The following is a 16379-nucleotide window of genomic DNA, read 5'->3' on the forward strand; positions in this document are numbered from 1 at the left end:
GGCTGGTTTTGATGCAAATTTAAAGGTGCATTATGTAATAAATGTAAAGCAACTAAAGTCATAAAATCCTCCTAATATGTCACAAAGACTCAGGAATAATGTTCATATAACAAACTGAACTCAACAACAACAGTACAGAGAAAATATTTGCATTAAAAAATTTTTTTTGCAGACTGCAAATCATGTTTTGGCATGTGGCGCCACCTACCGCCGTCTACCAATCATTGCAGTCAATAGAGTCTCAGCTGCCGGGCAAACCACGGGTTAGCAGTTACGTCAGAAAACGAAATCTAAAAGACCTCGGTATTTAGAATTTGAACGTAGTAACCGTTTTTGGCCACATTCTTACATATGGCGCCTTAAAGATAAAAGTAAACATTTATTCATTCAAAACAAATAAAAACGTACTTACTGTACAAAAAAAAATAACTTGCATAAATAAAAGCTTAGGCTAGCTGCCTTTTTCTCCCAGAAGTTACAAAAATAAACTGTACGCAAATCACACAAACAGGGGTGTTTTTTCAAAATAGACTTATATATACCTTACCTATATATAATTTTTTTTCTTCCCCAAAAATCGATTTTTGAAGTTTATGAATAGATTCAGAATCGTGGACGATTAGAATCACGATTCATGTGGCGCCACCTACCGCCGTCTACCAATCACTGCAGTCAGTAGAGTCTCAGCTGCCGAGCAACCACGGGTTGCCAGTTATGTTAAAAAACGGAACCTAAAAGACTCCGGAGTCGGTATTTTGAATTTGAATGTAGTGACTGTTTTTGGCCACATTCTTGCATACGGCACCTTTAAGTTAAAGTTGAGGCATTTTTTACGCACTGTACCTTTAAGTTTGTCAATCAGGAGTAAAACTTAGTCTTCAATTATCTGACATGAATTTGTTAATATCGACTATATTTGGGCACATGATCCACAAAGACTGTAGGGTTTTTGTTTTGTTTTTGGCACATCAGCAGCTTTGGAAATGGATCATGATGAAATCAAGCTTTGAAGAGGAGCAGGAGTGAAGCTGCTGCTGCTTATGATGCTGCTGCTTATGATGCTGCTTATGATGCTGCTGCTGCTCACTGGGCAGAGACAGAGGGGGACAGAGCAGAGGAGGCAGCAGCCAGAAAAAGGAAGCACGACTCGCTTATCGCGTCATTGTGGGCTTAGGCGTTGAGCAGGAAACAGCTTTTCCTCTCGTATTGTCGCAGTAGGAACAAACAACACATTTTTGTCTGTGCTCAATGCAACCCACGGCACAGAACACGCGGAAGCCCGTCAGAAGGAAAAATGCCTCCTTCGATGCAGACAGCTCTCCTGCTGCTCCTCGGCGTCCTGGCTTTGGAGACGCGCCGGGACCGCGCCATGGCGCTGCTCATCCAAAACGCGTTCGCGTCTCCAAACCGCACCAATAACTTCGCGGTGGACCCGGTGTCCCGCAAAGTTTACCTGGCCGCCGTGAACTCCGTGTACCAGCTGAACGGCACCCTGAGCGTGGAGGTGGAGAAGAGGACCGGACCCGTGGAGGACAACCTGTTGTGCCATGCGCCGCAGCTTCCCCAGGCTCCGTGCGAGCATCCCAAATCCCTCACTGACAACTACAACAAGCTCCTGGAGCTGGACCGGGAGCAGGGGGTCCTGGTCCTGTGCGGGTCCGTGTACCAGGGCTTCTGCGAGCTCAGGAAAATGGAGAATATTTCCCAAATCGCGGTGGAGTTCCCACCTGTGGGCGAGAAGACCGTTTTCCCCAGCATGCTCAACATCGCTGCCAATCACCCGAACGCGTCCACGGTGGGGCTCATCTTCAGGAGCCACGGCGGGAACGCGCGCCTGCTCGTGGGGGCCACGTACACGGGCGCCGGGACCCAGTTTTTCCCCAAGAACCACAGCAAAGAGGACCTGCGCTTCGAGAACACTCCCGAGATCGCGATCCGCTCCCTGAACATCAAGGATCTGTCCAGACTTTTCACCTACGACATCAACCCCTCCGAGGACAACGTGTTCAAGATCAAGCAGGAGGTGAAGCCCAAAAACAAGCTCAACTTCGTGCGCGCCTTCATCCAGAAGTCCTACTCGTACATCGCCTTCAACAACGACGCCAAACTGGGCCACAAGGAGAGCCAGCCCAACAGCATCCTCGCCCGCATCTGCCTGGACACGGACACCCCGAGGAAGTCCTCCTCCGGCCCGGAGAGCAGGAAGCTCACCGAGTCCTACATCCAGATGCCGCTGCAGTGTGGATTTACCGGGAACGCGTACAACCGGCTGCTGTCCGTGCACGCGGCGGACATCCAAGCCGAGGACGCGCAGAGCCCGGAGCCGTACCTGTTCGCCGTCTTCTCCAAGGACAGACTGTCGGAGAGGAAGACCGCGCTGTGCGCCTTCAAGTTCGGAGACATCGAGGAGGAGATCCGACAAGGCCGGAGGAACTGCTCCAACTCCCCCAGCAGCGACGTCCAGGTGCTGGACAGCGTCATCCAAGGCTCCGGGGCAGCGTGTATCCAGAAGGGGAACCTGGTGGTAAGAAGCGCACAGCTTTTATTCACTCAACATGAAGTTAAATAACTTTTTATATGGAAATACTATCAAAAAAATGTTTAAGAAAGTAAGTTTTCTTAGAATCTAACTGTTGTTAAGTGACTAAAACTTTATATTTTCATCCAGAAGTCTATTTTTAATGCATTTAATGCGTATTTACTGAAAATATGTAAGTGCAGACACAAAATGCAAACGTGTGAGACAGAAAATGACATGTGTTTAATGCAATCAGCCTCATTTATCAGCTGCACTAATCTCTAAAGATCAGTATCAGCGATATAAACGATATAAAAGCCCACATCGGTCGACCTCTTAAGGACAATATGACACACTGTGGTTCCACATGAGTTTTCTCTACATCTCTGAACAATAGTCATTGTCTCGAGTGCACAAGAGACACTTTTATTAACCTCGTCATCGTGTTTTTCTGCCCTGCTGAAGAAATAAAGTGCATTATTATTCTTCCATTCGTGTCACAACAACAACATCTGCCGTTTATTTCTGACCTTATTTTGTTCCGTCTTTTATTGAGTCTGCAAAAACGGACAATTAAAGCGAAACAATCAAGTAAAACGACAGTGACATCATCACACAGTCAGGAACAGTCTGGCTCTGCTAACATAAGTGGTCACTTTATTAGGTACACGAGGCCCTGACACTTGCAGAAATCTTATCTTTTCAGGTCTACAACCTGTGGCTCCAGAGCCTCGTGTGAGCTCTTCAGTCCCTCTGTAGTGGCTCCTTCTAGCTGTGAAGAAAAAACTTTTCTTGTCAAGATAAAGGCATAAATAAAGTTCAGTTTTGATATTTTGTAATTTATGAAATTTACCATCATAATAGTCGGCATCGCCCTGAACAAGGATCCGTCGAAAATATTTGCAAACCTCTTAAGGAATAATTTTTATGAATTTTTGAAATTCAGGAAAGATTATTATGCTATCATGCACTTTGACAGTGGGCTGACTTTCCACATGTAAAGTTTTTATATATACATATATGTATATATATACATATACATATATGTATATGTATATGTATATATATAAACTTTACATGTGATTTTTGCACAAATCAATTTGGCCAATTAGCACTTTCCAAAATACTCTGAGCAGCTTGTTTGTCTCTAACTGACATAAGAGTAATACGTCTTGACCTTCAACAAGCAAGGACAAGTGTACCTAATAAAGTGGAAGTACACTCTTCCTCTTTGACCTCTATAACTGCAAACCAGCGTCACATAAACCTGCTTCCGGAGCCAGATTTGTGAAACCCAAGCTACCTTTCAAAAGTTTGGGGTCACCTATACAATTTTTGTTTGTGTTTTCCATTAAAAGTCAGACTTTTATTCATCAAAAGAGTTGCAAAACGAATAGAAAATATAGTCAAGACATTGACAAGATTAGAAATAATGATTTTTATTCTGTTTTCAGCTGTGCTAGCATCATTGCACAAGGGTTTTCTAATCATCCAATAGCCTTCTAACACCATTAGCAAACACAATGTACCATCAGACGTTTGCAGCTAGAATAGTTGTTTACCACATTAACAATGTATAGAGTGTATTTATGATTCATTTAATGTTACATTCATTGAAAAAAAGTGCTAACAAATAAGGACATTTCTAAGTGAGCTCAAACTTTTGAACTGTAGTGTATAGTTGTTCAGAGTCTACACTGCCACACTCATGACTGCCGTATCCTTATGACACTTTCCCGTTTATGCTTGAAAGCAATTATCCGTCCTCACAGCCCCCCGAGGGTGGCTCAGAATGAGGGGGGGGGGATCTCTGGTGTCACGAGCAGAGGTCAGGAGAGTTGGAAAGATGCTCCAGAGCCACAGCAGAGGTTATGGGAAGGGTGAGACTCCTCTCACATCCAGCAGCTTCATATCTAATCAAATCAAAAAAAAGAGCGAGAGAGAGGAATGAGGGGGAATTGTTAACCCCCTCAGGCGTCTGCCGAGTCTGTGCCGCAGCCGCTAACTATACTTCAGCCACTAGACAATAAATAGCAGCTTTGTCATGCTCAAACATGGGGCAAATGCACTCCCTGGTCACTATATTAGGTACACGGCTAATGCTAATGTAACACAGTGCGTTTCAGTTCAGACTCGTTAGAACAGGGCCACATCAAAAAAAGGGCTGGGGCACCCCCCTTTGAGCAAGGTACCCAACCCCAATTGCTCCGGTTACCGCCTAGCTGCAAGCAGACGCTTCAAAAAAGCGGTAAAACGAATATTTTACCACAGACTTTAAGACTGTATTGTTTGTTTCTTTTATAGTAGCGGAATATTTGTTTTACTGCTTTTTTGAAGCATCTGCTGCGTAGCTAGGCGGTAAATTCGCCAGTAGCCGTCAAACATGAAGGAAACGGAACCTTTTTGTTCTGTAGACCTCCAAATATGACGATTATTACGACTTTTATATGCCAGGCCTGTGGGTGGCGGAATAGTAGCGGAGTATTTGTTTCACTGCTTTTTGAAGCGTCTGCTGCGTAGCTAGGCAGTAAATGCGGCGGTAGCCGTCAAACACGAAGGAAACGGAACCTTTTTTTTGTTAAAAGTTTTCAGTAGACCTTCAAATATGACGATTATTACGATGTTTATATGCCAGGCCTGTGGGTGGCGAAATATTTGTTTTGCCGCTTTTTTAAAGCGGTTGCTGTGTAGCTAGGCAGTAAATGTGTCAGTAGCAGTCAAACATGAAGGAAACAGAACCTTTTTGTTCTTCAAACGTTTTCAGTCGACCGCCAAATATATCTCTAAAAGATTATTACGACGTTTTTATGCCAGGCCTGTGTGTGGCGGAATAGTAGCGGAATATTTGTTTCACTGCTTTTTGAAGCGTCTGCTGCGTAGCTAGGCGGTAAATGCGCCGGTAGCCGCCAAACATGAAGCAAACGAAAAGTTTTCAGTCGACCGCCAAATATGACTACTATAAACGGTTATTACGACTTTTATATGCCAGGCCTGTGTGTGGCGCTGTAACGCTGACGCAGAAATACAAACGGAAAATGGAGACGAAGATGCTAAGCTAATGGTTCGGTTAGCGAGGTGGAGCTATTATCGTATCCTAAACGTGTATCGGCTGTTTACACATAAACTTTGACCAGTTTCCCTGCCCCAAAATAAGTGTTTTACAGTTCCCACAATGTTTGTTTCTGTTGTTCTCGTGTGAGTTTGGGTCGTCATTAGCAGCTGTGTTGGTCTGTTATCGTTATCACTGGACGCCAAGGTCGTTTTATGTCTATCATGTGAGAAGAAGAACTGACAGTGAGTGGATTTCCCCCCTGCTCTGTTTTCCCCTCTGTACGAATGGCACAGTTTCACAGGAATTCTTCTCATTGTGATGTTTTTGACAAAGCTGAGGTCAGAGGAGCTCGTCCTGTGCTCCCCCTCCTCCGTCCTCAGGGGTCACTGGAGAGCAGATTTGTTCTTCCCTGTAAACCCAACCCCCCTCGCAGAATAAACTTTATCTTTCTTTGGTTTAGCTTCATTTTTGGTCGCCATGACCACTGAAATGTGATCTTTATTTTTGTACTCAACAGTCTGAAGGCTAGCACTGAGGGAAAGCCAGACGCAATTTACGATAAGAGACAAGGCCGTGAGCAGAGGGGCCCGTGGGAAACAACTCTACAAATATCCAGTGTGCTTAATTCTTCTTTTTTTTTTCTCTCTCTCTGCTCTAAAATATTCCGAGAATTCCCAATAGAGCCCAGCGCTCATCCAAGCGTGGCACAAATGTTTTATCGTTGCCTGCCGAGGATTTGACAAAAGCAGAGTATTATGAGAGTTGTGAGTCCTTTTCAAGTGTTCACAGAGACGTCGGGAAAGAAACAGGTGATGTGTGAGAACGAGCGGCACCGTTGTGATAGCGCCAATCACATCTCGTTTTCCACTTCACTTTCATCACACGCCGTCCTTTGTGCGCTTTGTTCTCTAATCTTTACGCTCTGTCTCTCTCTGATTTTGTGCAGTTGCAGCCCGAGCAGCTGGACTGTGGCGCTGCTCACCTGCAGCATCCTCTGGCTCTACGGAGGCCCCTGAGGGCCACACCTCTGTTTGAATACCCAGGCCTCACCTCAGTGTCTGCGGACAACGTACACAACCACACCGTGGTTTTTCTGGGGACCAGTAATGGACGACTTCGTAAGGTGAGACACACAAACACACACACACCCTTAACCTAAACCTGATTCTAACCCTAAAACCAGGTCTTAATCTTCAAGACAAAGTCAAAGGGTGAATTCCAATTCCTTGCGTAACCCTCAATCTTAACCCTCGATCTCAAAAATGCTCCCTCTAGTGCAAGTGCTGTCCTGATTCTCAGAAAAATTAAGTTGAGGGGCAAGTTTAAGGGCTGTATCGCCCTCAATGTTGAGATTTTCCGAGACCACCCTTGGGAGCAAGGGCTACCCAGAATGCATTGCGTGTTTTCACATAACAAAGATGGTGCCGAAAGCAGCAAAATGAGTACGCTACAAATTAAGTATTTTCTTTGTTAATAGAGATATAAAAATGATGAAAACCATTGTATTATCTTAGTTTAGGCCCATATTATGGATTACTGATGTCATTGTTGCGTAACATTTATTTTTATTTTTTACGATCTTTTGTCAATAGCCGGCCGGTGCGGACAAGCGATCGTTTGCTATGGTTTACTTTTCAATAAGCCGTGGTGTGTGGTAACTGTCAGCTGAATATGTCCGTGGTTGTGGTATTTGTATGAGTATCATCTTATAACTAACTGACAACCTAATAACTTGACTGACAAACGGATCGTAATAAATAATCCTGACGTAAATGTGTTCTTCTTCTTCTTCTTTTTTGGAGTTGACAGACTGGACGCAGCTTTCGCGTTATTCTGCCCCCTACAGTCTGAAGACGTATCTGCATTTAAGGGGTGTCCCATTTCTAAGTGACAAAATAACCCTCAACACTTGGTTTTAGGGGCCAGTTAAGATTAAGGGTTGAGATTGAGGGTTAAGATAGGAATTGGAATTGGCCCGAAATGTCCTCACAAAGACAGGTTTGTTTGACAATTGGTCCACACAGCTTATTTAAGACTTGTACACACTACGCTTAACACTTAAAACAAACAAACCCTTTAGCGTCGCTCTAATCTCCATTAACGAACCCAGCGTGTGAATATATACAGAATGAGTGAAGATTAAGGTTCCCCTCTGGTGTCTGTTCTGAGTTTAACCAGTCGTGTCTGAGCAGGCTCTGATTGCCCACAGGTAACTTGTTCTGTGTAGAAAGCAAAAGATGCAAAACACATCGACCAAATCAGCGTTTTAATCTGCATTCATAAGCAAATAGTTTGTAATAGAAAGGAGTCAAAAACACTTGTTAGTTTGGGGTAAAAACTGTGGGGAAAGTTATTCCTTAACTGTAATTCCAGGCCCCAATTTTTTCCTTTCACCGCAACCGGCCGAGGCAGATGGCTGCACATCTTTGAGTCTGGTTCTGTCAGAGATTTACACACATAAAATACAATACAACAGTTTTTATGGCCATATCGGTATCGGACACAAAAAAAGTGGTATCTTCCCATCCCTAGTTTTTAGTCATATTTTAACCACCCCCACAGTTGTAAAATTTTTGACCTCCGCCAGGAATTATGTTTTCGCCGGGGTTTGTTTGTTTGTCTGTCTGTTAGCCACATAACTTAAAAAGTTGCATACAGATTTGGATGAAATTTTCAGGAAATGTCTGCAATGGGACCAGGAACAAGTATTTACATTTTGGGCGTGATTCGTAGACGTTATCACTATTTTTATCGCTATTTTTTGGGGGGGCTGAGCTGCCCTGGCAGAGGTCTGCGAACCGTTTCACCTTCACTTTCCTGAACCGTCTTATCGCATCATCTTATCGCATTGCATCGCATCGTCTTATCATATCTTATCGTAACGTATCGTAACGTAACGTATCGTATCGTATCGTATCGTATCGTATCGCATTTCAGGAAATGTCCGCAATGGGACCAGGAACAAGTGTTTAAATATTTGGGGCGTGAGTCTTAGACGCTATCACTATTTTTATCGCTATTGTGTGGGGGGCTGAGCTGCCCTGGCGGAGGTCTGCGCTCTCCGAGTGCTTTTCTAGTTCTATTCTATTGATGGAGGCAACAACTTTTCTCTGTTGACTTTGGTGCAGGAGAGTGAGCAGTTTTTCCACCTTCACTTTCCTGAACCGTTCTTTTTGATCCATTTGAAGTTGTGCAGACTGACTAAAATGTCTGGAACTTGTCCTCACGACCGCAGAAAGACTTGTGCACAAACAAACATGACGTTGGAGTGTTTACACAGTGATTAAACAAAGTTTAATTTCCTGAAGTCACCTCAGGTCGTGGTCGCAGTTTATCCATAACGACGGTCACCCGCAGAACGGAGTCGTTTTATTTGAATGCGATCGCGCCCTCGAGCTCGGAAAAGCCATAACGGTAACAGTTGCGTGGAGCCGCTCGCTCTGATGTGGCCGCTGAGTCTTTCAATAAAGCAAAAACGTAGGTGCGAGCAGGAATGTGTGCTTTCATGTGACGGGGGATTCTCTCTGTGTTTGTCACCACCTCAAAGCCCCGTCAGGATTATTCAGCCAGGACCAATCGCGTGCTCTGATGTCACCTCCTCACTCTTAGTTATTGTCAAGCGATCGCCAGGAAGCTCTTTACAAGATCAGTTGACGGGGGGAATGAGTCAGTGCGACCTCAGCTTTCAAACATCTGCAGTGGGTCTCGGGCTCATGAATACCTTTTTCCCCGTCTAATTAAGAGCATTCCTTAATTTTGCCTCAGCCACATTCCCAGTCACCCCCGACTGCGCTGTGTGTGTGTGTGTGTGTGTGTGTGTGTTTGGGCACTGTAAGCCGACAGACTGAAAACAAACCCACTCTGAAGACTTCAGGCCCCCATTGTTGTGCATTAGCCGACTTCCCTTTTACAGCGTTAAAGCTCTTTGTGAACACACAGAATGTAACATTAGCTGTGTTTCCAATGCTAACAGGAAATTCGTCTTGAAATTTACAGTCGCATGCAACTTTTTTACGTTAGAGGAAGTTGGCAAAGATGCAACAGTTTGTGAATAAAAGAGGTCACTGAAACACTTTTAAATGCACATTTTCTTGTACCAAAAGGTTTCTTTGGCGTCGCGCTGTAGCTCATTTGGTTTGTTGACATTTTAATGGAAACCCAGCTATAATTCCCTGTTTTTTTTAATATAGTTCATTTATTATAACACTGTCTTCCCTGAGTGCAATGTTTACTTGTATGTGCGATGTTATTTGTTTACCTTGTTTTTGTTGTCATGCACATATTTAATGGGCTTTATTTCCTTACTTTATTTCTACTTGTCTACCTTATTGTGATTATATATTCTGCTGTAACACTGCTCATTTCCCTATGTGGGACAAATAAAGGATTATCTTATTGTATCGTCTTATCGTATCGTATTCGCACCATCGTATCGTGTTGTACCGTCTTATCGTAACGTATCGTATTGTATAGCATGGTATCATCTTATTGTATCTTATTGCATCGCACCGTATCATATCATGTCTTATTGTATTTTATCATATGGTCTTATCGTATCGTAACATTGTATCGTATTGTCTTATTGTATCCTATCATATTGTCTTATCGCGTAGTATCCTATTATCGTATCGTATCATATTGTCGTATCATATCGTGTTGTCGTATCGTATTGTCGTATTGTATCCTATCGTATTGTCGTATCATATCGTATTGTTGTATATTGTATTGTCGTATTGTATCCTATTGCATCGTCATATCGTATTGTCGTGTCGTATCGTATTTTATATCGTATCGTATTGTTATATCATATGGTATCGTGTTGTCGTATCGTATTGTCATATTGTATCCTATCATATTGTCGTATTGTATCCTATTGTTGTATCATATCGTATATTGTTGTATCGTATCGTGTTGTCTTATCGTATTGTTGTATCGTATCGCGTTGTCGTATCGCGTTGTCGTATCGTATTGTTGTATCGTATCGCGTTGTCGTATCGTATTGTCGTATCGTATTGTTGTATCGTATCGCGTTGTCGTATCGTATTGTTGTATTGTATCCTATCGTATTGTTGTATCGCGTTGTCGTATCGTATTGTATCGTATTGTCGTGTCGTATTGTTGTATCCTATCATATTGTACTTTTAAGTTACGATACGTATTACGTAAGTTTTTTTATATCAGGAAGTTACCTTTGATACTTAAATACAGTAAATGTCTTACTTTTTACTTTTACTCTTATAGTAAAAAAAAAAGTGACTTAAACTTCTACCAAGTTAATTTTCTGGTAAGATACTTGTACTTTTACTTCCAATCCAGCGTTAATGAGCGTTAATTGTGTCCGCTCGTTTGTTTGCTTATATTTAAAAGTTTTAAAACCATGAGGTTTTCTTCTCTGTTGAAGGAGCTCCTTGTTTTTTCCCCTCAGTGTCGCTGAAGACGCTGATTTAGTCCTCGGCGGATCAGGCCGTAATAGTTTTTTTATTTTGGAATGGTTTATCCGGGATTCACAACACTGGTTAGGATGATGTAAGCAACACGGTGTGTGTGTGTGTGTGTGTTTTTGCTCGATTGTCCACGGTGTTTTTTAGGTGTTTGACTTTGTCAGTCGGCCAGCGAGGGTGATTTCATGTGTTTACTCACATGAATGCGTACCCTGTGATTATGAGCTATAATGTGTGTATGTGCGTGTCCGCTCTGCGTGTGTTGTATAGGGGGAGCGTGGTATTTTTATGACCTTGGGGCAACAAAAAAGCTCTCTGCTCTTTAACTTTGTGTCTTTCTTTGTTTGTTTGTGTGTGTGCGCGTGTGTCTCTCTCTCTCTCTCTCTCTGTGTGCGTGTGTGTGTGTGTGTGTGCGCGTGTGCGTGTGCATGCGCGCCCCGAGGACAGAGCTGTTACAGAGGTTAATGGTGCTGTTAGTGAGTGTAATGTGATTCTGACTGTGACTTTGGCTCAGACTAAACACAGAGGAACAGTGGTTGAGATTGAGTTAGGCCTCTTTTACTGTCTTTCAGAGAGCCCTCAGTGAAGTAATTTGTAATTACATGCATTTTTTAATGAAGTCTCCCCCCTTCACTCCCCTCCTCTCCCCATTACAGCTGACTTCCATTTTCTGCCTCTCGCTGTGTCTGCCTTTATCTCACTAACTCTCGTCCAATTTCCCTCCCTCAGTCTGTCCTCCCCTTTCCACTGTTTCACTGTCTGCTCCCTTTTTAACTCAGCCTCAAACGTGAAAGCCTCTTTATTTCACGTTGCAAACAAACACTTTTTTTTTTTTATTATCTCTTGTTTTCTCTCTCCTGCACCTCCTCCATCTGTCTTTATTCTCTGGCTCTCATTAACACACACAGGTACACACACACACACACTTACATGGAGCAGCTGAGCACTCCTTTCTTGAAAAGACGTCTTTCATGTGCAGACAGACAGACAGACGGTAAAGTCAGCGTGACCTGCCTGTTCCAGTGCAGCAGGTGTTTCATTGGTTGACCTGGTAGACCCACTGTGCCACTTCTCTCCTCACTGCTCCTCCTCAGCCTCCTCGTGTCCAGGTGTGTGAGCCACTGTTTACTCCTCACTGTGTCGCTCTGCTGAGGTGAGAGGTGAAGACGGAGCACAGCTGCCTGCTATCTCCAAGACAGAGTTGTGTGTGTGTGTGTGTGTGTGTGTGTGTGTGTGTGTGTGTGTGTGTGTGTGTGTGTGTGTGTGTGTGTGTGTGTGTGTGTGTGTGTGTGTGTGTGTGTGTGTGTGTGTGTGTGTGTGTGTGTGTGTGTGTGTGTGTGTGTGTGTGTGTGTGTGTGTGTGTGTGTGTGTGTGTGTGTGTTATTCATTATAATGATAAAAAATTATAACACACTTTATTTGTTGGTGGTTAGGGTGAGGAAGTCTCCAGGAAGTGAATCAATGTAATGTCCTCTGAAGTCATAGAAACCTGTGGGTTTTTTGTGTGTTATCGTATTGTCTCATCGCATCGTATCCTCTTATCGTATTGTCTTATCATATCGTTTTATCGTATCGTCTTACTATATAGTCTTATCGTATCTTCTTATTGTATCGTCTTATCATATCGTATCATATCGTCTTATTGTATCATATCGTCTTATCATATAGTATTGTCTTATCGTATCAACTCATCATATCGTATAATATCGTCTTATCATATTGTCTTATCGTATTGTCTTATTATATCGTATAATATCGTGTTATTGTATCGTATCGTCTTATCGAATCATCTTATCGTATCGTATCATATCATCTTATCGTATTGTCTTATTATATCGTATAATATCGTGTTATTGTATCGTATCGTCTTATCGTATCATCTTATCGTATCGTATCATATCATCTTATCGTATTGTCTTATTATATCGTATAATATCGTCTTATTATATCGTATAATATCGTCTTATTGTATCGTGTACTTGCCTCTTTAGGACCTTTTTTCTGGCATAAACACGGACCTTGTCAGGACTAGTGGCCTTAATGAAACCAAAACCTGGTTCTAAGATAAGATAGTCTTTATTATTAGTCCCACAATGGGATGGATGGATTGGTGGTGTAAAATTAAACAAAGGCATTGTATTTAGAGGCAGAGATACTGCAGCCAATGGTTTACTGAGCTTCTGTCTGCTCTGGTTTTACAGTAACCAGCACAATCCCAGTGGGTGGCGATGGGTTCTGTTTTTGTGACAGTGCGGTTTGTGTGTGTGTGTGTGTGCGTGCGTGCGTGTGCGTCGAGCGGATGGAGAAGCGACACCGTCTGTCGCTCGTGTGTCTCGCTGCTGGTCACTTTGCCAGTTCCTCAGGATGGCAGGATGTCGCCATTGAAGCGGGAGGGGAACTACCCCATCCACCACCACCCTGACAAAATAGCAGAAATTAGAGCTTTCTGTGTTTGCGTGACAGGAAGTCTCACTCAGCACAGTTTGTGTTGTGTGCATACGTGAGAACATGTCACCCGGTTTATTATCTTGGGTGTGCGTGGAGATAAATCACTGCTTGTGAGATTAGGCACAACCGTTTGAACAAAGGGCCTCTGAAAATAAACTTGAAGAAGGTTAAACATGCAAGAAAAATAATATTTTGAAATTCAAGATTAGACAAACAAGGGCACGGCGAGGATCCCACGGCAGAATATACTAGGATTCCCTTTCTGTATCTGTGAAAAATTGCTCAACAAACTCATTATAATTATATTATTGTGTTTTTCTATCTTCCTGTATGATTACAGTAGGTTGGTTTCCATCAGCCTTGAGTGGAAACACACAAAAAAGTCGAGCAAAAGTCGGCTTATCGATGAAAAGTAGATTAAAAGACAATGTTTTGAGTTGACGGGACCTCAGAGTTTACCTCCTGTGGGTTTTTTTGTGTCTACACTTTCCTTTGTCTCGCTCGTGTCGTCTCAAAATCAAAAAGAGACGTGTTTTTTTTTTTGAAGTGTGAACCTTTGCTGGTGTGAATCCACCAACAGAGGAAGTGGATTTAACAAAATAAAAGCAGCTCTGTCTGCGGTTTGAAGTGAGACACCTGGCCTTTGATTGAGGGCTTTTAAGCAAATCTTCCTAAATGTAAGAAAACAAAGACTTTTCCCTGCTGAATGAACCTGATGAACTTACAGTTACGTCTTTTCTTCCCACTTTCTTTCTTTTTCTTTCTCCTCCTCCTCCACAGCTGACCTTCCGGGCGAACATGACCTTGGCCAATCAGTGGACACTGAAGCTGCCGGCCAGCGAGGCCGTCCACCACATCATGACCTTTGATCCCAGCGACAGGAACTTCCTTTATCTCATGACCTCACACCACGTAAGAATGTGTCTCTGCTGAGTCACTGATTTATTCCCATTATAAAATCACATTATTGTTATTTCTCTATTGCCATGACAGTGTTTGAAATTGAATAAGACAACAAGCCTTTTTCCAATCATTACATTAAATGCGACATATTATACAAAATCAACTTTTTAATCATTTTAATACTAGTGCTGACGCAAAACGCGTTTCCATGACGACTGACCGGAAAAAGACGCGAGTGGCTTCATGTTTACGTGGCGCAGCGCTAGAGTCCAGGCACCGGTTACCAATTAGCTTCGTTAGCTGCTTTAGCGCCGTTAGTGCCTACGGTCGAACTGGAGCGGTCTGTAAATTAAAGGAAAAGAGCAGCGCTTACAAATAACCAGCGTACCTGTGTACTGCGTATGTGTGCCTCTGTTTTTAAAGTTTAGCGTTACTTTAGAGACTCATTTTAACAATCGGTAGTCACGTAAACACGTGGGTCTTTTTCAGTCATCATGGAAATGCATCATGCATTAACGTGCGTTAACCCAGCACTATTTAATCCTTGTATTTGGGACTCTGGAGGCCCTATGAGTCGGCAAAATGTGAAAATGTAAAATGCGATGTTGACATCCGCACTCATTGCTGCGTCACAATGAGACATTCCTGGAATTGTTGTCTCGCGGAGCGCTAAAAAAACATGAGAGTGCAGGTGAGGGCAATAGTATCCGGGAGAGCGGAAGTCAGTGAAGTGTTCTATTCTTGGCTGCACAGTGCAGCACAGAGTTCTACACAAACTTCCAGCCTCAGAGGATTTACATTTTATATATGACGGCAATGTGCCGGCGAGAGTCGGCAAATGATGGCTTTTCCAAATGCTAACTGCTGTTAGCTGCTGTTAGCCTCAGTGACGCTGACGTAGTTTCCTGTGTCTCATTTGCATTTAAAGAGACAGGCACTCAAAAGAGAGCGTTCTGAACAGGGCTGTTTTTGGCAGAGTGATTGAACTGCTGTGGTGCTTCATCCTTAAGGTATTTTGACCAAAGCATGTCACAGACATGTTCATTAGGACACCAGGGAACTAGGTTGACTTGGAGAAATAGGCTAAAATATGAGTCCTTTAAAAAGTGTGAATCCTAACAGCGCTGCAACGATCCACACACATTTAAATCAACGCGGTTGAGTGAACCCGAGTGAACCCTATGAAAAAGACAATTAACAATATTCCTTTTGCCCTGTGATGTCAGAAGAAAAAAGAAAGCAACTTCAATTTTGATTCTTTTCTCCTGTGCCTCTTTCAAGTAGACGAAGGGGCAAAGTAGAGATTCATTCAGGGTTTTTTTGCGTTCCCACTGATGCAGATCAGAGCCGGAGTCAATAAAAACCCACGTGTATTGACCTGGGAGTGAGAAAAAAACAATTTACACTTGTGTTTGAATGGGTTTCTGGACCAGTGGGAGAGGGCTAACTGTTACGAGTTCTCTTTCCGGCTGATAATTTTACCTCAGATGCTTGTGAACCACTTCGCTATTGGCGATCGGTTCCGAATGAATCATCACTGAGGATGCAAATGAGTTGCGTGGGAAACTTAATTTTAGCTGAGCATTCACAAACATTACACGGACACACAAACACGCACACGTACACGCCTGCGACAGGTTTCACTGCTGCACTTTTTTTTTTTGCAAACCAGTGCGTCTCACTCTCATAAAGAGTGACACGTACGTATACGACAGGATGTGGCTGCACCTCCAGCGCTTCTGTTGTATGTTTGCAAATGCACCTGATTGTTGGCTGATTGTCGGGAGATTTAATCACTGTGCTTCCTGTCGCAGAAGCAAACAACTGATTGTGCTCACTGATAAAGTGAAAGCTCTTCTCAGACTTTGACAGGACAAACACACTCATCTATATCTACATATGTATATATAATATATATACATATAGATCTATATTATAGATATGGATATATAACGTTTTCACAAAATGATTGACCTTTTTTATTGATCATATAAATGTATTTACACTCTTTTCTATG

At 42.9% G+C, this 16379-nt stretch overlaps 1 protein-coding gene across 1 annotated transcript in view; it reads left to right on the plus strand.

Moving 5' to 3' along the window:
* Positions 1 to 1294: 1294 nt before the first annotated feature.
* Positions 1295 to 16379, plus strand: part of plxnd1 (plexin D1) — a gene marked incomplete at its 5' end in the record, with an annotated part of 152229 nt that continues 137144 nt past the window's right edge. Inside the window, 3 exons of the mRNA XM_083895357.1 lie at positions 1295 to 2524; positions 6517 to 6693; positions 14240 to 14371. Coding sequence (XP_083751483.1) covers positions 1295 to 2524; positions 6517 to 6693; positions 14240 to 14371 — 1539 coding nt within the window. The remainder of the gene's footprint in view (positions 2525 to 6516; positions 6694 to 14239; positions 14372 to 16379) is intronic.

The sequence above is a fragment of the Microchirus variegatus genome, assembly GCF_963457635.1.
Source record: "Microchirus variegatus genome assembly, chromosome: 9".
NCBI classification, from domain to species: Eukaryota; Metazoa; Chordata; class Actinopteri; order Pleuronectiformes; family Soleidae; genus Microchirus; species Microchirus variegatus.